The 25627-nt window shown below is 41.7% G+C and overlaps 1 protein-coding gene across 1 annotated transcript in view; it reads left to right on the forward strand.

Annotated features, from left to right (window-relative positions):
* The first annotated feature begins 7711 nt into the window (after window positions 1-7711).
* Window positions 7712-25627, forward strand: part of LOC115102493 (nuclear factor of activated T-cells, cytoplasmic 2-like) — a 51125-nt gene continuing 33209 nt past the window's right edge. The window contains 6 exon segments of the mRNA XM_029622502.2: window positions 7712-8188; window positions 11161-11796; window positions 11799-12087; window positions 12269-12437; window positions 16585-16787; window positions 17505-17677. Coding sequence (XP_029478362.2) covers window positions 8044-8188; window positions 11161-11796; window positions 11799-12087; window positions 12269-12437; window positions 16585-16787; window positions 17505-17677 — 1615 coding nt within the window. The 5' untranslated portion in view covers window positions 7712-8043.

Below are 25627 nucleotides of genomic sequence, written 5' to 3' on the forward strand. Positions count from 1 at the left end.
GGGGATAAATCAAAAGTAGCAGATTCTGACAAACCAGTCAATGCACTTCAATCTACTACATGTTCTATTTCGCCTAGTGTAAACAAAGGATTTTGGTGATGACACACCATAGGAAAGTGTGCTGAGCATTCACACACCATTTTCAACAGCTATTTATAGCCTGGGAGGACTGGAATGCTTTGATTGGTCTAAGCACCTACTACTACTGCGAAGGATGGGCTGTTGTATTTTCCCTCCTATTGTAATCTTCTCTAACACCTGTTTCAATGGAAGTCAATGAATTTAGCAGACTGCTACCGCATTGGTGTCTATGGAAGAGCCTGAGGGAACTATCTTAATTTATCCACCATCTTTGGTAGAAGTAGTACTGTACTACAAGTAGGAGATGCAGCTATTCCTATAAGGGTCGGAGGTTATTGTTATTGAGGTGCTGGGTGAATAGACAGTTCCAGGTCCCAGGTGTCTCCCGTGGGCCTGAGTGGCACAGGGCACAGCACAGAGGTGCTTATTCTCGATCATGTACCACTGAATAAAGAAGTCTCACCATTGATCCAAAGAACTCCACACCTGGCTACTGTGGAAACAAACAGAGAAACATGTCATCCCTCTGCATTTCTAATGAATGGGTGATAGAAGGATGTCAGAGTTACAGTATGAGTTAGGATTGGAAACTTGGTACTACGGCAGTGAATAGTGTCTTCTGGGAGGATATTGTTTCATGGGATTTCATAACGCTGCCTGTGCTCAGGAGGGGAAAAAGCTATGTAACTTTATTTTCCAGTGCACTAAAGCAGAGAAATGTGTTAAACAAACACGAGTATCGATCAAACTCCTATTACACAAGTGGATTGTTTCATCTGATGTGGACATGTAGTTTCCATACTGATACGGAATGTATTAGTTCATTGAGTTGGAAAAAGAAAAAAGGGAATGTTTTCCAGAGTTGACAAGCTGTGGCAGAACAGAAACAGGATTCCTTATTACACATGACATAATATACTGCCCGGTTCTACTATCCAAGCATTTTAATTCAGTTCCATTACCTAGTGTTCTGTCAAAGCAGCAACATGAATAACTTGGAATGTTTTTTTGTTTTTTTTAGAGAACTTTAGAATGTTTAAGGAATGAAGTTCTAAACACTGGCTGAAACAGGGAACAGGAAGTCCAAACAGAAATCTAAATGAATTAGGAATGTGGATTTTTGCCAAGAGCCTTCTCTACTGGTTAGTACAACATCTATATAGTGTAAATTGTAATGTGTTACACACTACAACTATGTAAATAATGAAGCTCAAGACAAGACAGCAGTACCACCATAGAGATATTATTAAATGACTAGTAATTATTAGTATTCTAATTCCTAATTAGAGTAACACATTAAAGGTAGACTCAGCAATATGACATCATCATATTTGGGGTGACTCGCTGCTTACAGAAATCAATAAAACAATTCTATTCTGCCAATATTGGAGGGGAAGGGGTGCTGGCAGTCTTGGAAGATTGGAATTTTGTTGTTGTTGTTGATGTCCGTAAGCAAGAAGTCTTGTCGATGACAAAGTCATATTGGCGAGTCTACCTTTAATGAGACAATTTCATTATGGATTTCTTAGGGAGAAACTAAAATGGAGTCAAATGTCTACACATCCCTTTAGCCGTCTGAATTTCCTTCAAAAGCTTTCCATGAGACATGATTATAATGTGCCATCCATTTCCATATCAAAGTTCCACTGCTCCACTAGTTTAAAAACTGAAACACACATGTTGCACTAGGAAAACTAAATGGGGTAATGCTATAACCCAGACAACGCTCCCTAAATGAGTTGGTTTACAGTGATGGAAAATCCTGCATGAACTTGGAAAAAGTGGGTTCTAATGGCAAAAAACGGAAGTGCAAAATCGGCCGTCTGGACAGGCTTAGTCAGTTTTCCCTTCTCAAACATATGCCTTATTAATTTACTCATTCATAACTTGAGTTACATAAGAGTCACGTAACAGTGGAGGAATTTACATCTGGTAGACAAGGGATTTAACTCGGACGGTCGAAGAGTTAGGCTACCCCCAAAATGTATGCTCTGAATTGTGTGGTTTACAGCACAGTCACTGACTGCAGGCACTTAGTTCACCCGATAGTCTGGGTCTACCACCCAAATCCTTTCAGTTACCCCTCTAAACCCATGTCAGAACTGGAACCAGATCCCTGATTATGCCCTTTATAGTACACAGATTTTCCTATGGATAGCTCTGCTGCTCACGTCACTAATGTCAACACTGAATCAGTAGCTTCTCGACAACGCGTACCACCATTGGGTATAAAGATACTTGGAAGTCCCACTTTAAATTAACAAGAACTTTAAAAGCTTTCAGAATGCCTACATAGGTCCTCACAAAGTCATTATAGAGTGTGGAAAAGGAGTTACATTTGGCAATTGAAAGTGTGCCCAAGAGACCATAAATGTATTGGTGGAGTTCATGTACAGGACCATGGTGGCAAGTGAGTCCTCCCAGAGCTATACACTACTACATTAGCCTATATATGAACCATATGAGTGAATGGTAATCCATCCACGAGTTCCATATACTCTGGGTGCATCCTGTTACAAGGCACTATTACATCTAGTCAGCTATCTTTGTATCATGTAGCCTAGGAATCAAGCTACAGGCGTGTGCAAGAGAGTAAGGGCTGATACAGACCTGCATGTTTGTGGTAACTTATGTCCACTAAGCTTACCTTGGCCTCTCTGTATGTCCCATTCCTCAGCTTCCTCCACTGGGCACCACAGTGAACTTGTTAATGCGCTGAATTAGGTTGAAACATTTATTGGTTTGAGTTACCTGGTTTCCATGACTTATACAGACCTTGCCAAGATAAATGCATCAGTTAGACCTTTATTATGTGATTCATTGGCAGTGTGTGTAACTGTGTATTGAGTGTGAATAGACTTACAGTAGCAAATGTACAGAATAAAAGTCCATAAAAGGACAATGCCCCTAGAGCTGACTGTGTTGCCAAAATCCCATCCAATCCAAACAATGACATGCCATTGTTGACCATTGACATAGAAGCCAGTATAGGGCTTTATTCTCAAATTAAATATGCTATCATAGGGGAAATGTATGTAATAAATCTGTCAAGTGCTTGTGAATTGTATATGTTTTGTAAAAGTTCAATCTTTCTTTTTATATAGCTGTTATGAATAATATTCTGTTTTTTTGTAAGATGCTTTCCATTGGGAATTTATTCCACATTTATTTGCAATGGAATTTTTTTCTGGAGTCAATTTAGCTGTCTATGATTTCATACCTTTTTCTGCCGTATATTGCCTCATTTGTAATGTCAAGATGCAAGACTACAACTTATACAACTTATTAACAGCAAGTTTCCAATAGAAAACATTGCATGTTCAGCAGGGCAAGCAGGCCATTCAACCAGACTGAATTGAGGGCATAACCCACTGGGCACAGACATCAGTTTAATGTGTTGTTTGGATTTACATTTGGTTGAGTTGTCAACTAAATGTGAAATCAACAAAACATTTCACCATGTCATTGGATTTAAGTTGGGTGAAAAAAAATCCAAAATACCCTGACGTTGATTCCGTTTTTTCAAATCCAATCAGTTTTCCACGTTGATTCAACGTCATCACATTGATTCATTTGGTTGAAATGATGTGGAAACAACGTTGATTCATCCAGTTTTTGGGGCGCCTCGACTAGAGGTCTTCACGGGTTCAACCGAACCCGAATACCCGAGACCCGATCTGGGACCAGGTCCAAAATTCAAACTTTCTCGGGTCTATGATAGGGGCGGGAAGATGGGGCGCTACAGATGGCTAAATCAGTCTGCTAATACAGGACAACTAAAGGCCCAGTGCACACATTTTTCAATTTTGAATTATAGATTTTTTATTCCGATTTTTCAGGGGGTGCTGCAGCACCCTCTACACTGCTACTTCCCGTGGCAATGGGGTCTATGTAACTACAGCTGATAGACCCGAGTGGACCCGACCACAGCACTGCATAGAATATAGAACATTTATTCTATACTAATACAAGGAATTTATTGACTTATAGAAGGCTTAGCCAACATATAAAGACCTATTCGTTAACCAGAAGAACAACTTGGCTGATTTAAATTAAACAATGTCACTGGGTCCAATCAGGTCTGGTCTAGATCGGGTCTAGGTCTGGTTGTTGTAGGGTCGTTCGGGTCCGGGTCTGATTGCCCTTGAGTCTGTTCGGGTCCAGGTCCAACTATTTTGACCTGCGAAGTCCTCTACCTAGAACTACTGCTGATTTTTTAAAACTCAGTTAATGCACAAGTTACACTAAGGTGACCAGCAAACATTAAAACTTTGTAGCCTAAAAAAGTTATGTACTACTGTATATAGTATACATAGGCCTACTGTTTCATTTTTTTTAGCCCCTGTCCTGCAGTCATTTTTTTTCACATCCCTACAATGAAGTTCTTGTGTGCCACTGTCTGCGAGAAGCCACAGAAATGCCTTGGCGCAGGAGCCGGAGACGTCATGGATTCCTGAGTGTGGGCTTTGCAGGAAAGCCCTGAGTCTCCGAGATGGAGCCGCTCCAGGTTTCCATGGCAAAGCGCATAAACAGGAGGAAACACTGAGGGAATCCCGTTATTTTACAGCATTGGACCATTATAAACACCCAGAGCGGGGAAGGAAGCCGCTCTTGATACTCAAGTAATCCTTAGAGCAAGGAAAGAAGTTCAAACCATAACCATAGCTTGCTGGAGTCTATTTTAGCTCCATGTTTTTGAGTTTATAAAGGAGTATTGGAAGTCTAATATTTCCTTTTTATATTTCCTTTTTTTATGCAAGTGGGTTTCTACTGCTATTATAGCAGAATAGTTTTTCCTTTTTATATATATTTTTTTACTTTATTTTCAAATGTTTAGAGAATCTTGGAGACTGGCACAGTACCACACCATGAGGTCGATGGATCAAGGTATGGATGCCGCGTGCTGAATAGTGATAATCTGGTAATTTATCAACCCTATTGATTTTCGAGTAGCCTAGTCCTAGACATGTGTTCATATATAATTGTACATTGTATAATCCACAAAATATGATATATTGACTGTGTAGTTGTATATCGTGTGTGGCATATCTGGACTGTCAGTTAGTGGTTTGGGTATCTAACTAATGCACATGAGTTGATCAGTTTATTCCATGGTGATTCCGCTATTTGCCTACATGCCCTGGACAGCGGCGAGGGGAACGCTAGCGCTATGTAAGGTAGGCTACGCTACTGTAGTGGTAGACTTCACGTCATTGTAGTCACATGAAAATGAGCCTTCAGGTTGTAGTAGATTACATTTACATGTTTAACTATTACAATAAAACATTCATGACTGCAAGCTATAATGAGCAGTAAGGTATCAAAATTCATACTAAAAATATAAGATGTATAATAGGCATTGTTATCTGTTACCTAAAGCCTTACGGGGTTGGCTATGATAAAATATTAGCATTATGAATTGTGATTGATATGTGCACGCGCTCAGTGCGTCCTGGGGAGTTCATCTTCTATGTTGAAAATACCAAGGCAAGATGAGTATGGCTATTGAACAGTTTGGTTTGGGATGATTAAGGACACGATTAAACCTGCTTAGCTGATGTTTTGGCGGTGTCGAGAGGTGGAACTGCTTTGGACGGAGCGGTCAAATCGGTGAGCAGCTGCTCGTGTAATAGCTGTCTCGAAGCCATACCCATCCCACTCGCGGAAGTTGGAAGTTCACGGCGAGAAAATGTAGGCTATATAGAAATAATGACGCTCAAATGGGAAATAATTAAATAAAACGATGTGTAGGTTTACATCTCACATCACATCTCAGTGTTCGAACTTGTAAACAAGGCTGCATGGGATTTATCTCAATGCTACTCCGTGCAGACATGGCAATATAATGCCGGAGCAGCTTGTGGATTTGACAGCTCTACGTAATTCCTCCTCCCACACCGTCAACACATCAACTAAGCAGATTTCGGCTAAAGCAGATCTGATTGAATCGGGCCCTTAAGGTCATCAATTATCAAAATGTGTAGGCTCTTTAAAAAAAAATACTTTTGAAACATTTCTGCTATCAAGGCATTATTGTTCAGTTATTCCTGTTAGGAACAATTAGGACCCCTCCCAGACATATTTCCTACTTTTGCTGTAGGCCTAAACTTTCACAATGTACCTATTGTTGTATGGTGTTATGACAAGATGTTATTATAACGCTATAACTTTACAATGGTTGTTATAGCTGATATAGTAGGGTTTACAAATGTAATACCTACACATGGTCTTAAACTTGTTCCACTTGTTTAGACACGAAGGAGTCAAATTTTTCTGTCAATTTTTCTCTAGCCTGATCCTAGCTAGATCTGTCTGTGCTGTCTTACAATCTCATATGTTCATTGTCATGCCAAAGCACAAACTGACCTGGGACCAGCAGGCTAGCTCTCTCAATGCAATGTATATCAGGGCCCGTATTCATAAAGCATCTCAGAGAAGAATCGATGTGCTAAGGATCAAATAAAATACCATTTCAATTCCCCTTGTCCTTGTAAGGGTGTATGGCGACCTGTGCGCGAGCGGTTCGCTGATGTGAACAGAGTGCCCCATGGTGGAGGTGGGATTATGGTATGGGCAGGCATAAACTACTGACAATGAACACAATTGCATTTTATCAATGGCAATTTGAATAAACAGAGGTACCGTGAGGAGATCCTGGGGCACATTGTTGTGCCATTCCAACCTCCGCCATCACCTCATGTTTCAGCATGATAATGTATGGCCCCATGTTGCCAGGAGCTGTACACAATTCCCGGAAGCTGAAAATGTCCCAGTTCTTCCATGGCCTGCATACTCACCAGACATGTAACCCATTGAGCATGTTTGGAATGCTCTGGATCAACATGTGTTTTCCAGTTCCCGCCAATATCCAGTAACTTCACAAAGCCATTGAAAAGGAATGGGACAACATTCCACAGGCCACAATCAACAGCCTGATCTACTCTATGTGAAGGAGATGTGTCATGCTGCATGAGGCAAATGGTGGTCACACCAGATACTGACTGGTTTTCTGATCCATGCCCCTACCTTTTTTAAAGGTATCTGTGACCAACAGATGCATATCTGTATTCACAGTCATGTGAAATCCATAGATTAGGGCCTAATGAATTTATTTAAATTGACTGATTTCCTCATATGAACTGCAACTCTGTAAAATCTTTGAAATTGTTCCATGATGCATTTATATTTTTGTTCAGTGTAGTTTATAAAGGGTTTAAAAGTAATTAATGAATGAAATAATGTATTCATTAGAACATAGACCATACCAGTAAACCCCCCAAACAATACAGAAAAAAGGTCATTCATAATTATGTATAATAATGATGTATAATTATTTATTTTATGTATTGACTCATTGATACAGCATGTGTGGGTGAAAATGCTGCAATTACTGTAACTTTTAATTCAAACTGTAAAGATGTTGTGCACAATAGTAGCTTACAGTATACTATAGCCTACTTGGACACACTATCTTTACAGTTTGAATGAAAAGTTATAGTAAGATACCTAGCCTATATATGTCATGCGTAATTGTTTGGTGCCAAACACCCGGGGGCAGCAGCACTTCAACTGTACCACTGATGCAACTCGTCACTATGAAGTTGTGCACCTGCAACTTTTCTGTCAATGATCATAGGGAGGCGTGATCACTCCGCGTTGACACCTTGCATCGTATTTATTTACTTTGTGAAATAGACACCCCTTGTCTCACCATGCGGTTAAGTTTGAAACAGGAAGCTTTAGCTACTATTACGATACTGATCGTTCTTTTCAAAGCGTTTCACTGATGCATCAGGGTCGCATCATCGCTTCAATCGAGCAAGTAAATAGTCTCTCCGCCTCCATCGCCTCTGACATCGCATGGCCTTAGTGGATAAAGACAACAGCCAGCGTAATATCATTGATTCTACAAACTATATTTCCTTTCGTTTTTCTCATAACTTAACTGAGTAAATAAGACAGATGAACTCGTTTTACGACGGAAAAAACCCTAGTGATTTAGGGTTGGAAGAGGAACTGAGTCAAGTGAACTGCCAAGATGAGTTGGAGTTTGACTACCTGTTTGAATACGAACCACCTTGCGACAACTTTCCCGGGGAAGATCAAGGTTTGTCCAATGGTTTGTCAAGTCTCCCACGCGCTTTTCAACTTTTATATGCGTTATAGTACTTTAACGACAAATTACTTCTTAAACAATGTTCTGCTCTCAAAAACGTTTAATTCATTGGCGTCATTGAAAACAAATATACAGGAAGTAATTTTGACAATGTTACTTTTCTTCCACTTCTAGTTCTAGTAGTCATTACTAAACATAAATAAAAACGTTGACAAAAATGATACGATTGATCCTGTATTTCTTATGCATGTTTGTATACATTGTATAATCACACTGTAAAATAAGATGTTGATTCATTTGTAAGGCAACCAGCTGCAACAGGATTGTGAGTTGGCTCAACATTTGGGCATATAGCTGAACCAACATACATTCTCAAATTGAATTGTATGGTCATTCTTACTTAGAATTTTAGGTTGAGTGAACATACAATTCAACTTCAGAATTTTTTTGACATTATTTGCATATTTCCCAGTGTGCTTTGCCTTGTGAGTGAATTGTACTTTTACAACTCATGACTGTATTTGTCAGCAACAGAGATAATGGCTTTCAGTCCTTTAGCATTCACCAAGTGAGTGTCTAAGTGAATAATGTTAACTTTACAATTAAAATCTGACAATGCATTGCAAATGGCCGTTCATTGAGAGCCTAGATACATCCTAACACAGTGGTCTAATACTCCTGTTTCAAGTTTCCCTACTGGTTTACAGTACTGATGTGCAGTTTGAACTATTTGTTTTTTTAACAAATCCTTTTACTGACTCTAGATTCATGATTCAACAAATGATACAGTTGGATTCAGATCTCCATCTCAACCTAAAATAAAAGTTAAAGAATAGGATTAAGCCAGTGGCTCAGATGGAACTATCCAAGCAATATAGATGCATCTTCTTTAAATGTTGATATTTGGTTACGTTGTCAACCAAACACAATTCAATATTACTTTTGTAATACAGTAAATAGCCTAAAGTTAAGGCGATCTTACAGTATTTATTTGTCTTTAAAATTAGTAACACATCCCTGGACACATTTTGAGGTTACTGTAACAATAAATGTCTTCTAATGTAATAATGGAAAGTGTGCATGTTAAAGATAGCATGGAAATGTCACAGGTCTGTGGAGAACTTCACAATTGATAGAACAAGCTGAGCAGAATCTCAAATGGCATTGACAACTTGCACCATGTACTTAAATAATCAATCCAGGTAATTTGGTTGTGCTAGTAGATGAAGCACAATGATAACACATTAAGTTGTTGTAAAATAAACAAAATATCTGACATTGTATTCCCATTTTAAAAAATGATCGAAAGCACAGTGATATCACATTTAGGTAACTACTAAACCAAAAATCAGACATTGATTTTCCATTGGAATTTGGTTGTGTTTTTAGATGGTTGAAAGCATAGTGATAACTCATTGGGAATTCAATAAACTTTTGACTGTCTTTTTGAGGTTGGAATCTCATTGATCAACGTATCAACCAAATATGACCCAATTCTCCACGTTGAAATGACGTGGTGTGCCCAGTGAGTAGCAATCACAAATGTACATCGTTTGAAGCACACAGTCTCAGCCACGAATGACAGCTCCAGTAAGGCAATTATGGTGAGCGAGAGGCTTGTAGAATCTGGGAGTGATCTGGGAATTACTGAATCCAAAGAACTAAATGTTATTTTGACTAAATTAGTTTAAAAGATCAGAGTCAATAAAAAGAACCAAACTTCCCATCACTACTTTACAGGCCACATCACTTTGCAAGTCACATTATGCTGGCTTGCAAAGTGATGTATATTTTGTATTGGAATCCAGCCAGAGTGAGGATATCCAACAATTCATCCCAGGTGCCTGGTGAGGGGAGGGCGGCTCACAACAATGGCTGGAATAGAATATCAGTTTTCAATGTTGATTAAACATCACACAGAATTTTTTGGTTGAAATGACATGGAAACAACATTGATTCAACCAGTTTCAGCCCAGTGTGTTTGATTCCATTCAAGCCATTACTTTGAACCCATCCTCCCCAATTACATAGCCACCATGTATTTGACAATATCAATCACTCACAACATGTATTGAGAATGACTTGCCAGGTAGGAAAAAGTTGTTAGAGGCTACATAAATCATATTAACTGTAACGGCCATCTCCGCAACGGGTACAATAAGTCAAACCATTAACAGATTGGATTGGTTTCAAAAAATGTATGTTATTTATGTTTGTGTTGCATAAGATTAATCAACCCATCAATGTACATGCAAAAATACAGGTATTGAAACAAACATTTCTGAAAATCAACCTGCAGTATGGCATGCTGGGAAATATGATAATAGTGGGTGTGGTTTTTGATCAAACATGAAGTTGTAATTTTACTCAACAAGCTGGTTCAAATTCAGCTCACTTCGAGCAGTTTGTTGACTAAACAAACTTTAACACGTTAGCTCAAATTCTTGTCCTTCTGAAGTCCACTCAACTCAAAGAATAAAGCAATTGGTTAAGGTGATTACAGTGCATTGGTAGAGCTTGTATGAACACACTTTCCAACCACAAAACATCATGACATTTGTTTTATGTACATAATGGGTTAATGGTTACAAAAGGAGGACCCTTTTGATGTGATTTGTGAATAATTTCCAAATCTAAGCCTTTTGTTTTATATGATTGTTAATCAAACTGATCTAAGGGATTGAATAAAAATGATTAACAATATGTTTATTTGAAATGGTTTTGATTAATTTGGATTAATTGATTAATTCAATAAACACAGAATTTCAATTCAATGTGGCTCTCAACATGTGCATTGAAAACAGGTACGTTTTGTAAGATATGCGATTTCGGGGGAAAGTGAATATCTTTAGTGAGAAATGATTTTACAGACTATGGGCAATCCCTTTTATAAATAATGTATTTTGTTGTACATTCATGTGTTTTCCTAATGATTTCTCTTCCTTGTTTCCTATCTCCTGTAGATGAGCCAAATCTCTCCTCACAGAGAGTCAGCCCTCCATCTGGTCTGGCCTACATCCAGGAGGAGGCTTCCCCCTACAGCATTAAGTGTAGTGAGCACAACCCAGAGAGCCTCTCTTGCTATGAGCACCTGGAAGCCAAAAACTACCTGGACCACTCCAGGCTTGGGGGCATTGCCCTGAGCCCCAGGATCGAGATCACACCGTCACGTGAGCACTACAGCGATGGACGAGATTCCCTGCAGAACCACACTCTGAACATCAGCCCCCGTCCCACCCTGACCGTCCCGGGCCACGAAAGCCTGGCCTACCGTGAGCCCCAGTGCTTGAGCCCAGCCTCCAGCAACTCCTCCACCAGCTGGCACTCGGAGAGCTACTCCCCCTGGGCCTCTCCCTGCGTGTCCCCTAGTAGTGGCCAGACCGGGGCTGGGGACCTCTGGCCCCGCTTCCAGAACATCCACACCGGCTCCCCCCGCACCTCCCCGGGCACCTCCCCCCGCACAGAGGAGGGCTGCATCGCCCCCCGCTCGCCCTCCCCATCCCTCAGGCCAGGATCCCGCTCCGCTTCCCCACAGGGCAAACGCACCTACGACATGTATAGGAACACCAGCCTGATCAACGGGATCCCTTCCAACAGTCCTTCCCCCATAGGGGCCACGAGGAGCATCCCCAAAAGAACGCAGGGGCCCACTACGGGACCTCCAACAGTCTGGCTGAGGCCATGAACGGCTATGGCACTGTCCAGCCTGGTCTAGTCCCCACCAAGATAGTGAAGACAGCCAACCAGGCATATGCCTTCTACCCAGAGAACCACAGGGAGGTCAACTACCTGGTGTCCTGTGAGCAGGATGTTAAGAATAAAACTGGGGCTGAATCCTTCTTTGTGATCCCTCCCATCTGGACCAAGCAGATGGTCCCCAACCTCTGCAGGTGAATGGTGTAGGAAGCCTGTATTGGTGCATCGTGCAGTTTTATTATGAATCTGATTTAGTTGTTCATTTGTATGTTTGTATGACCAAGCTTTCATTGCTCATTAGGAACCACAATTTAGCGTGCCTAGTCATTGCACAAGACAAATGAATACTTTTCCCCCATGTCTTATTTCCTTTAGCATCCCATTGTCTTCTCTGCCCCCTCTGGAATGGCCTGTCCCCAGCCATACAGACCAGTACAAGCTCCATGTTGACGTGCAGCCCAAGCCCCACCACCGAGCCCACTATGAGACAGAGGGGAGCAGGGGCGCGGTCAAAGCTCCCACTGGTGGTCATCCTGTTGTCCAGGTACGCTGCATCCCACTGGGCACAGACTTCAATTCAACGTCTGTTCCACTTTGGTTCAATGTCATTTCATTGAAATGACATGCAAACAATGTTGATTTAATCAGTGTGTCCCCAGTGGAATGGCTCTGTATCACTGTTAGAAAATAAGTTGATTTATGGAAGTATTTTTTGGTTCTTGATAGAATCTTTTCACCCAATGAAGCACCCTCAAATAACCTTTTTAAGAACCCTTTGGTGAAAGGAATCTACCTTGAACCAAAAAGGATAATACATTTCCTGGAACCAAAAGCTATCCTACAGGTTCTAGGTAGCCCCCTTTAGTGTAGGACAGCCCTAATAGGAAGGCATGTTGTGTGTAATGGTATTTTCTAGTCAGTACATAGCTATGCTACTACTGTCCCAGGGCCTGGCTTAGGAACATTACTACTGTGTGTTACTGTGTACGTTCTACAGCATATGTTATTTACCTCATCCTTTCTCTATCTCTCCCTTTCTCTCTATATCTTTCCCTTTCTATCTCTCCCTGTCTCTCTCCTTCTAACTTTCTCTTCTTCCTAGCAGCCTGCCACACTCACTGAAATGAGTTATAATGTGCACTGATATCTTACGCATGTCAGCTACTGTTTCATCGAGTCAACTCCCAGACTTGAATTCCAGCCATTATCATAGTAAACACCTTGCAGATTATTGTTTTTGTCTTCATTTACTATGAGCAACAGCTTTTGTGTTAATTGTTTCAAATCAAAGTGTCATGAGAACACTTGTCTTCTTGCAGAAAATACACTGCTGCTTTGCCTCTCACGGACCAAGGTTTTACCCACAAGCAGTTTCGTTTGGCCCATTTACACACAGGTCACATTACCCCCAGTGTACTCTGGAGACAGGAGTGGTGAACTTAAGTTCAGGCATACTCATATGGAAAAAAAAGTTAAGTTTTGCTATATAGAGCTAGTATCACTTTTTTACATGTTCAATCTAAGCTGAACATAACAGAAGGCATTTCCACGTCATCCATATATTTAGGAAAGAAGTAGGAAATAGAACATTCAGTTCATATTTTAATGTTTCCAAGGCAACATCTTGAAAGCTTACTTGTTGTTGTTGATTGCCAGAACCTGGCCAGGTGGAAATTAAGCATTTCTCACTTTCCATTTTCTCTGGCTCTCTTTGAGGTCAGTGAGCTGTGCCTGGTGTCGTCTGATCACGTGGCTGGCTAGGCGCGGCCAAACTACTCCCTCTCAGTCCCAGACTCTGAACTCCCTCCACTTTAATTTTCCTAGTCCCACTCGCTCTGACTCACTCACTGCAACCATAGCAACCAGCTTCTCAGATGGCCTGTTCTCAGATATAATTCCTCTATTTTACTCATTGTGTCAGACTCAACTACCTGTGTTCAAGACCACTCATGTCCCTATAGTTTTTGCTTACATTGAACAGTTGTAAGGAGTTTCACCAGTGAAAAAGCTCTACAACAGTGAATGTGAATATTGTAATTCTCACTTAACTTTAAAGAGGAAACTATGCTGTAGGCTACTCAGGTTCATGGGATGTGACTCTTTCTCTCGGTCAGCCCCCCCATGCCTGTTTCTCTGCTGTCTGTCTCTCTGTCTCTCTGTCTCTCTGTATGTCTGAGCAACAAGGAAATTAGATGAGATGTGATCTCTGCCATGCCTCTTTCAGCCAAACTCTGCCCCCTCACTATACTCTTCTCACCTGTCGTAAAATACACACACACACACACACACACACACACACACACACACACACACACACACACACACACACACACACACACACACACACACACACACACACACACACACACACACACACACACACACACACACACACACACACAGATTAGTGGAGAGACCAGAGACTACCTCGGAAGGAAGCATGCAAAAACCACAATGTGTGAACTTGCAACTAAAATTATCTTTCTGAAAAATCATGAGCTTGAAAATGTGTGTGTGTGTGAGACAGAGAGACAGACGGGGTTTTAGTGATGAGTTAAGAGAACTATGTAAAGTGCAGACGTCTGACAAGGTTGCAAGCATATTTTGATTATTTATCTGAATATTGGCAACAACTAGGCCTACAGCTACTTTGCAATTGTATGCAATGATTTTGATAAATATTTGTGATTAGGAGTTTTACATCATGTTATAAACATGTATTTACTATGTGGCCACCTCCAATTCTCCAAACCATTCCACTGTAGAAGTACTGGAATTAATGTAGACCTAGTCTTTATTTTGTCTTGAAAGTATCCGTGGCACATGTGGCTAAACTAAGGCAGTCATATTCTAATAAGCATGCCAATGAATGAAAGTGATTCCTATGGAGCTCCTTTGAATTCCAAAGACAGCTACTTTAGAACAAAGAGCTGCTAGCTGATATTCAAGGTTGAGGATACTAATGTTTCCAGCATTGAGTGTTTCTGCTGAGCCAACATCTAAGTAATTTAGCAGATACTCTTATCCAAAACAACTTAGAGTAGTGAGTGCATACATTTCCATATATTTTTTGCACTGGTCCCACATTGTAATCGAACCAACAACCCTGGCATTGCAAGCGCCATGCTCTACCAACTGAGCCACATGTGACCCCACCAGGCTACCCTACCAGGGGGTTAGCTTTATGTTCATCCAAAACTGTTAGCAGAAAACTTCAAAGACGATGTAGTTAAAGAGTCATTCACCCTCAAAAAGCACAAGAAAGTGGATTTCAACACCAACCATCTCAGATTGTTCTGAAATGGTTTTGTTTCTGTAGTTAGAAAGAAATAATATGAGCATCACTGCTACATTATTTTGGTGAAAAATATTTTAACTCTAATTGATTGCCCCCAAATTGTACATTTAAATATATAGCATTCATGTAATATTTAATAAATATAGTACCCAATATCCTATTTTTACCAAACCTCTTCTTAACAATGATTGAGGAATCCAAATAAATGGTCAAAAGCCACCCATGGACCCCCCAATTCCCACACCAAGTAGTATGAAGCTGCGGCTTGGAGTACAGTTTAATCATACTATGTTATGTATTCTCAGTGAATTTGGGGATTTTTCACCTGTTCAGAGAAATTAGCCATTGAAGTAGCTTGCATTTCCCCCCATAAATTAGTGTGAAAGTTCCAGATTTTGCCACTATTCCTGCTACTGCCAACCTATTATCCCTTTTGCTGATCTCTTGTGTTTATTAAATGGCTCACAACATTGGTTTGTAGAAAACCAATAGCTTTTGCTCAAGATGAAAATGAATTGTTTCCTGACAAGTCAAGCCAGTCCTCCATGAAAGCAATCAAATATGTCCTTCTCTTAGCAACGAATGCCTCATCCAACTCTCCTAAAATGTCCAACAATTCATGGAGGTCTGGCATAAATTGTGAAGATGACCACACCATTTATTTTCATCATGAGCAAAAGCTATTGGTTTTCTACTCAAGGTTGCAACATAAATGTTGTGACCCATTTAGTAAACACAAGAAACCAGCAACATTTGATAAAATGGTGTGGCAGTAGAAGGAACAACATCATCTATTGGGCAAAACCTGGCATTTTTACTCATTTATCGGGAAACATGCAAGCTACTTCAATGGCTAATTTCTCTGAACAGGGGGAAAAAAACATCCACAAATTCACTGAGAATACATGACATAGTATGAATAAACAATACTCCAATCCGCGGCTTCATACTACTTGCTAAAACCATAAAGAACTGATACTGGACATTTGGGTGGGCTTAGTGTTGTTTGGGGGGGGTCCATGGGTGACTTGACCATTTATTTGGATTCCTCAGGTCTTGATAATTGTTAGGAAGAGGTTTGGTTCAAATCGGATGTTGGGTTTTATGTTTATTGAATAGTAGTTGAATCCTATAAATTAAAATTTCAACTAAATAATGTTGCAGGAATGCTTATGTTATTTATTTTTTTAACTACAGAAACCATTTCAGGAGCATCTAAGATGGTGGGTGTCATAGCTTGCTGAAATTAAATTGAATGACCATATAGGCAAATAATGAGAAATTATTAGGGGGGCAGAACAGGCACAATAGGAACTTGAAAAACTACCCATTATGAAAAGTGTGAACATCTTGACTTCATGTAAAAAAATATATTTATTAGAGTTTCTTCCAGTTGCATGGCTACAGGGGAAAGGAGCCACTGGGCCTGCAGATCTTCATCGGGACCGCAGATGAGAGGATCCTGAAGCCCCACGCTTTCTACCAGGTTCACCGCATCACGGGCAAGACGGTTACCACCACCAGCTACGAGAAGATCATCAACTCCACCAAAGTCCTGGAGATCCCTCTGGAGCCCAAGAACGACATGAAAGCAATGTGAGAGAAGTTAGAGTAGTGATTCATGTGAAACACCACCCATACAAAGCAGTGTCCTTTGAAGACTGGTTCAAACAGTATTTGTTTTCTTTCAAACTCGTTGAGCCTGTTTACTGAGCCTGTCTCCAATGCCACCAGATAAGCAGGAAAACTTTAAACTGATGGGAATATTCCATTGGTTCCAGGCATGCTCTTTTTCTCTCCCCAATTTTGTGGTATCCAATTGATAGTTAAAGTCTTGTCTCATCGCTGCAACTCCCGTAAGGACTCAGGAGAGGCGAAGGTCGAGAGCCGTGCATCCTCCGAAACACAACCAAGCCGCACTGCTTTTTGACACAATGCCCACTTAATCCGGAAGCCAGCATCACCAATGTTTCGGAGGAAACACCGTACACCTGGCTATGTCAGCATGCACTGCTCCCAGTCTGCCACAGGAGTCGCTAGTGCACGGTGGGACAAGGACATCCCTGCCGGCCAAACCCTCCCCTAACCCGGACGACGCTGGGCCAATTGTGCACCGCACCAGGCTGCGATGCAGTGCCTTAGACCACCGTACCACTTGGGAGGCTGTGCCAGACATGCTCAATCAAGTTTTTGAAATAAAACTCATACTAATTGAACCTAGATCTGATCTCATTAACCATATCAGTTGTGATCATAATGCAACACATGGGTATCTGTACAGGGCTTACAGTAGTTAATCCTCCTATCTCACAGAATCGACTGTGCTGGGATCCTGAAGCTCAGGAATGCTGATATTGAGCTGAGGAAGGGCGAGACGGACATCGGACGAAAGAACACTCGTGTGCGTCTAGTGTTCCGTGTGCATATACCCCAACCTAATGGGCAACACATCTCACTGCAAACCGCCTCCCATCCTATTGAGTGCTGTAAGTACATTCATAGTTATTCATAGTTATTTATTTAAAATGTATTTAACCAGGTCCCATTGAGGCCAGAATACCTATTTTCAAAGGCAGACATATTACCCGTGCTCTTTAGTGTGATAAACATATAGTCTGTGGTTCTATGTGGTCTTTCCCTTCTTTAGCCTTCTATTGATGTGCTATAATTAATTCAATAAGGCCTGAGGGGGTGTGGTATAGTGGCCATACCACAAACCCATGTGGTGCCTTATTGCCATTATAAACTGGATACCAACCTAAATAGATCAGTAAACAAGTATTTTAGCTTCATACCCATAATATAATGTCGGATATACACATAGCTGAAATGCTGTTTCAGGCAATCAGCATCCAGGACCCAAAGTACCTGATTTATAATGTGATTTAGGTTTAACATGTGGTTATAGTGTATTTTGATGTTACGCAATGCAGTACATTTCCGTGTATGTTTCCTCTTCCCTGTTTTCATTGCACTGATGTTAACCAGAGGTAACACACATAATGAATAAACATGGCTAAAACTCAGAGTAGAGCTGATAGTCCAGGCACATGAATGTACAAAGACTCTTTTATGATTAGGCTAGCATCTCTCAAACCTCAACTCTTTTAGGTGTGTGTGTGTTTATGCGAGTGTGTGTGTTTGTGTGCTTGTGTGTGTCTGAATCCTAATTGAAAGCAAAACATTACTTACGTGTAGGCTAACATGTCCAGGGAACATGAAGTCCATGTACTAGTGTATGCTATGCCAGTGACGTGCGTAGAGGTTGGTGGTTTTGTAGGCACTGGCTATCAAAGCCAGATTTACTCGCAAATAAACAATGAAGCCCAAGTTCACCATACAACAGATAGCTCCAACAACCAGAGTGACATAGGCTATTAACCGAAATTTTCATGAAATGTAAATACCAATGTAGCCAAGCGATAACCTCCAATGGCAGGATATTTCAAATCATCTGACAAAATAACACACTGCTTAACTCAGCTCAGCCATATACCAATGTAGCATCCACATTTACAACTAAAATGTGGCACCTTTTCACAATTCTTCCAATGCACGGTGTGTAAAAACACACACCCATAATAATATTATGATGTGAACTATAATTACACACACGTACAGTGCATTCGGAAAGTATTCAGACCCCTTGACTTTTTTCACATTTTGTTACGTTGCATTCTTATTTTAAAATGGAATAAATATTTTTTCCCCTCATGAATCTGCACACTAGACCCCATAATGACAAAGCAAAAACAGGTTTTTAGACATATTTATTACAAAATAACTGAAAATATTACAAAATAACTTAAATATCACATTTACATAAGTATTTAGACCCTTTACTCAGTACTTTATTGAAGCACCTTTGGCAGTGATTACAGCCTCAAGTCTTCTTGGGTATGATGATAAAAAGCTGTATGATGATACAGCTATTTTCAAGTCTCCAGAGATGTTCGATTGGGTTCATGTCCGGGCTCTGGCTGGAGCCCTCAAGGACATTCAGAGACTTGTCCCGAAGCCACTCCTGCATTGTTTTGGTTGTGTGCTTGGTGTCGTTGTCCTGTTGGAAGGTGAACATTCTCCCCAGTCTGACGTCCTGAGTGCTCTGGAGCGGATTTTCAACAAGGATCCCTCCTTGATAAAGGCCTGATTGGTGGAGTGCTGCAGAGATGGCTGTCCATCTGGAAGGTTCTACCATCTCCACAGAGGAACTCTGGAGTTCTATCAGATTGACCATCGGGTTCTTGGTCATCTCCCTGACCAAGGCCCTTCTCCCCCGATTTCTCAGCTTGGCCGGGAGGCCAGCTCTATGAAGAGTCTTGGTGATTACAAAGTTCTTCCATTTAAGGATGATGTAGGCCACTGTGTTCTTGGGGATCTTCAATTCTTCCCCGGATCTGTTCCTCCACAAAATCCTGTCTCGGAGTTCTACAGACAATTCCTTCGCCCTCATGTCTTGGTTTTTGCGCTGACATGCACTGTCAACTGTGGGACATTATACAGACAGGTGTGTGCCTTTCGAAATAATGTCCAATCAATTGAATTTACCCCAGGTGGACTCCAATCAAGTTGTAGAAACATCCCAAGGATGTTCAATGGAAACAGGATGCACCTGAGCTCAATTTCGAGTTTCATAGCAAATGGTCTGAATACTTATGTAAGTTTGGTATTTCAGATTTGTATTTCTTTATACATTTACAAAAATCTATTAAAACCGGTCATTATATGGCATTGTGTGGAGATTTTAGAATAAGGCTGTAACATAACAAAATGTGGAAAAAGTCAAGGGGTCTGAATAATTTCCCGGATGCACTGTATATAATAAATAACCCAGCAAACTAACACTGGTTCTGTGAATTAATTTTTTTTATCAAGGAGGCCAGTTGAGAACAAGCTCTCATTTACAACTGCGACCTGTCCAAGATAAAGCAAAGCAGTGCGCCAAAAACATCAACAGAGTTACACATGGGATAAACAAACGTACAGTCAATAACACAATAGAAAAATCTATGTACAGTGTGTGCAGATGTAGCATTAGCACTGGAGTGATAGATGTGCAGATGATGATGTGCAAGTAGAGATACTGGGGTGCAAAAGAGCAAAAATAAATAAATAACAGTATGGGGATGAGGTAGTTGGGTGTGCTATTTACAGATGGGCTGTGTTCGTGAGGGAGATATAAGTCTCCAGCTTCAGTCATTTTTGCAATTTGTTCGAGTCATTGGCAGCAGAGAACTGGAACGAAAGGCGGCCAAAGGAGGTGTTGGCTTTGGGGATGACCAGTGAGATATACCTGCTGGAGCGCGTGCTACTGGTGGGTTTTGCTATGGTGACCAGTGAGCTGAGATAAGGCTGGGCTTTACCTAGCAAAGACTTATAGATGACCTGGAGCCAGTGGGTTTGGCGACGAATATGTAGCGAGGGCCAGCCAACGAGAGCATACAGGTCGCGGTGGTGGGTAGTATATGGGGCTTTGGTGACAAAACGGATGGCACCGTGATAGACTACTACTTCCAATTTGGTGATTAGAGTGTGGGAGGATATTTTGTAAATGACATCCCTGAAGTCAAGGATCGGTAGGATAGTCAGTTTTACAAGGGTATGTTTGGCAGCATGAGTGAAGGAGGCTTTGTTGCAAAATAGGAAGCCAATTCTAGATATCATTTTGGATTGGAGATGCTTAAAATGTGAGTCTGGAAGGAGAGGTTACAGTCTAACAAGACACCTAGGTACAGTGCCGTGCGAAAGTATTCGGCCCCCTTGAACTTTGCGACCTTTTGCCACATTTCAGGCTTCAAACATAAAGATATAAAACTGTATTTTTTTGTGAAGAATCAACAACAAGTGGGACACAATCATCAAGTGGAACAACATTTATTGGATATTTCAAACTTTTTTAACAAATCAAAAACTGAAAAATTGGGTGTGCAAAATTATTCAGCCCCTTTACTTTCAGTGCAGCAAACTCTCTCCAGAAGTTCAGTGAGGATCTCAGAATGATCCAATGTTGACCTAAATGACTAATGATGATAAATACAATCCACCTGTGTGTAATCAAGTCTCTGTATAAATGCACCTGCACTGTGATAGTCTCAGAGGTCCGTTAAAAGCGCAGAGAGCATCATGAAGAACAAGGAACACACCAGGCAGGTCCGAGATACTGTTGTGAAGAAGTTTAAAGCCGGATTTGGATACAAAAAGATTTCCCAAGCTTTAAACATCCCAAGGAGCACTGTGCAAGCGATAATATTGAAATGGAAGGAGTATCAGACCACTGCAAATCTACCAAGACCTGGCCATCCCTCTAAACTTTCAGCTCATACAAGGAGAAGACTGATCAGAGATGCAGCCAAGAGGCCCATGATCACTCTGGATGAACTGCAGAGATCTACAGCTGAGGTGGGACACTCTGTCCATAGGACAACAATCAGTCGTATATTGCACAAATCTGGCCTTTATGGAAGAGTGGCAAGAAGAAAGCCATTTCTTAAAGATATCCATAAAAAGTGTCGTTTAAAGTTTGCCACAAGCCACCTGGGAGACACACCAAACATGTGGAAGAATGTGCTCTGGTCAGATGGAACCAAAATTGAACTTTTTGGCAACAATGCAAAACTTTATGTTTGGCGTAAAAGCAACACAGCTCATCACCCTGAACACACCATCCCCACTGTCAAACATGGTGGTGGCAGCATCATGGTTTGGGCCTGCTTTTCTTCAGCAGGGACAGGGAAGATGGTTAAAATTGATGGGAAGATGGATGGAGCCAAATACAGGACCATTCTGGAAGAAAACCTGATGGAGTCTGCAAAAGACCTGAGACTGGGACGGAGATTTGTCTTCCAACAAGACAATGATCCAAAACATAAAGCAAAATCTACAATGGAATGGTGCAAAAATAAACATATCCAGGTGTTAGAATGGCCAAGTCAAAGTCCAGACCTGAATCCAATCGAGAATCTGTGGAAAGAACTGAAAACTGCTGTTCACAAATGCTCTCCATCCAACCTCACTGAGCTCGAGCTGTTTTGCAAGGAGGAATGGGAAAAAATTCAGTCTCTCGATGTGCAAAACTGATAGAGACATACCCCAAGCGACTTACAGCTGTAATCGCAGCAAAAGGTGGCGCTACAAAGTATTAACTTTTAATAATAATGCCCAATTTTTCAGTTTTTGATTTGTTAAAAAAGTTTGAAATATCCAATAAATGTCGTTCCACTTCATGATTGTGTCCCACTTGTTGTTGATTCTTCACAAAAAAATACAGTTTTATATCTTTATGTTTGAAGCCTGAAATGTGGCAAAAGGTCGCAAAGTTCAAGGGGGCCGAATACTTTCGCAAGGCACTGTATTTGTAGTTGTCCACATATTCTAAATCAGAACCGTTCAGAGTAGTGATGCTAGGAGGGCGGGCAGGTGCGGGTAGCAATCGGTTGAAGAGCATGCATTTAGGTTTACTAGCATTTAAGAGCAGTTGGATGCCACGGAAGGAGTGTTGTATGGCGTTGAAACTCGTTTGGACACAGTGTCTGTCAACACAGTGTTCAAGGAAGGGCCAGGTGTATACAGAATGGTGTTGTTTGCATAGAGCGACATCATTGATATATACAGAAAAAGTGTCGGCCCAAGAATTGAACCCTGTGGCACCCCCATAGTGACTGCCAGACATCCACTGGATGTCATAAGGTGAATGCACCAATTTGTAAGTCGCTCTGGATAAGAGCGTCTGCTAAATGACTTAAATGTAAATGTAAATGTCCGGACAACAGGCCCTTCGATTTGACACACTGAACTCTTTTTGAGTAGTTGGTGAACCAGGCGAGGCAGTCATTTGAGAAACCAAGGCTATTGAGTCTGCCGATAAGAATGCAGTGATTGACAGAGTCGAAAGCCTTGGCCAGATCAATGAAAACGGGTGCACAGTCCTGTCTTATCTCTGGCGGTTATGATATCATTTAGTACCCTGAGCGTGGCTAAGGTGCACCCATAACCAGCTCGGAAACCAGATCGTATAGTGGAGAAGGTACGGTGGGATTCGAAATGGTTGGTGATCTGTTTGTTAACTTGGCTGTCAAAGATTTTAGAAAGGCAGGCCCGGCTGGATATACTGTAGGTCTGGAGTGGATATAGGTCTAACAGTTTGGGTCTGGAGTGTCTCCCCCTTTGAAGAGGGGGATGACCGCGGCAGCTTTTCAATCTTTAGGGATCTCAGACGATACGAAATTGAGGTTGAACAGGCTGGTAATAGGGGTTGCAACAATTTCGGCAGATCATTTTAGAAAGAGAGGGTCCAGATTGTCTAGCCCAGCTGATTTGTAGGTATCAAGATTTTGCAGCTCTTTCAGAACATCAGCTATCTGGATTTGGGTGAAGGAGAAGCAGGGGGGGCTTGGGCAAGTTGCTGCGGCCGGGGTAGGGGTAGCCAGGTGGAAAGCATGGCTAGCCGTAGAGAAATGCTTCTTGAAATTCTCGATTATTGTAGATTTATCGGTGGTGACAGTGTTTCCTAGCCTCAGTGCAGTGGGAAGCTGGGAGGAGGTGCTCTTATTCTCCATGGACTTTACGGTGTCCCAAAACCTTTTGGAATTAATGCTACATGATGCAAATTTCTGTTTGAAAAGCTAGCCTTAGCTTTCCTAACTGAGTGTGTATATTGGTTCCTGACTTCCCTGAAAAGTTGCATATCGCGGGGGCTATTCGATGCTAATGCAGTATGCCACAGGATGTTTTTGTGCTCGTCAAGGGCAGTCAAGTTTGCCAAGGGCAATATCTGTTCTTAGTTCTACATTTTTTGAATGGGGCATGCTTGTTTAAGATGGTGAGGAAAGCACTTTTAAAGAACAACCAGTCATCCTCTACTGAATGGGATGAGGTCAATATCCTTCCAGGATACCCGGGCCAGGTCGATTAGAAAAGCCTGCTCGCTGAAGTGTTTTAGGGAGCGTTTGACAGTGATGAGGGGTGGTCATTTGACCACGGGCCCGTTGCGGATGCAGGCAATGAGACAGTGATAGCTGAGATCCTGGTTGAAGACAGAAGAGGTGTATTTAGTGGGCAAGTTAGTCAGGATGATACCTATGAGGGTGCCCATGTTTACGGATTTAGGGTTGTACCTGGTAGGTTTCTTGATAGTTTGTGTGAGATTGAGGGCATCTAGCTTCGATTATAGGACGGCCGGGGTGCTAAACATATCCCAGTTTAGGTCACCTTACAGTATGAACTCTGAAGATAGATGGGGGGCAATCAATTCACATATGGTGTCCAGAGCACAGCTGGGGGCTGAGGGGGGGTCTATAACAAGTGGAAACAGTGAGATATTTCTGGAAAGGTGGATTTTTGAAAGGAGAAGCTCAAACTGTTTGTGCACAGACCTGGGTAGTATAACAGAACTCTGCAGGCTATCTCTGAAGTAGATTGCAACTCCGCAACCTTTGGCATTTCTATCTTGACGGAAAATGTTGGACATTTCTGAATTTTTGGTGGTCTTCCTAAGCCAAGATTCAGACACGGCTAGGACATCAGGGTTGGCGGAGTGTGCTAAAGCAGTGAATAAAACACACTAAGGGAGGAGGCTTCTGAGGTTAATGTGCATGAAACCAAGGCTTTTATGGTTACAGAACAAATGAGAGCGCCTGGGGAATAGGTGTGATGCTGGGGGCTACAGGGCCTGGATTAACCTCTACATCACCAGAGGATAAGGGTATGGCTAAAGGCTATAAGAACTGCTCGTCTAGTGCGTTGGGAACATGAGAATAAAAGGGGCAGATTTCTGGGTATGATAGAATAGATTTAGGGCATAATGTACAGACAAGGGTATGGTAGGATGTGAGTACAGTGGGGGTAAACCTATGCATTGAGTGACGATGAGAGAGCTTGCATCTCTGGAGATACCAGCTAAGCCAGGTGAGGTCTCCCCATGTGTGGGGTGTGTGACAAAAGAGCTACCTAAGGCATGTTGAGCAGGACTAGGGGCTCTAAAGTGAAATAAAACAATAACTAACCGAAACAGCAGAAGACAAGGCATATTGACGTAAGAGAGAGGTATGTGTAGCCGAGTGATCATAGGGTCCAATGAGCAGCAATAGGTGAGTCCGGGAGCCGTTCGGTAGTCGCTACTATGCTAGGCGAGCGGGAGGCACGGTGTTCAGAAAGCTAGTGGGCCGTGGCTAGCAGACGGGTCTTCGGCAACATCGCAAAGGAAAAACCTGTTGAAACCACATCGGGTGATTACGGTGGCAGACCAGTCGTGATGGATAGGCGGGGCTCCGTGTCGGCAATAAAGGGTCCAGGCCAATTGGCAAAAGAGGTATTATAGCCCACGAATTAGCGGGTATACCTCTTCGACTAGCCGGGAGATGGTTCTAGCTTGATGCTAGCTCAAGGCTAACTGGTGCTTGCTTCGGTACAGAGGCATTAGCCAGCAGTAGCCACTCGGT

Source organism: Oncorhynchus nerka, linkage group LG20 (assembly GCF_034236695.1).
Source record: "Oncorhynchus nerka isolate Pitt River linkage group LG20, Oner_Uvic_2.0, whole genome shotgun sequence".
NCBI lineage: Eukaryota > Metazoa > Chordata > Actinopteri > Salmoniformes > Salmonidae > Oncorhynchus > Oncorhynchus nerka.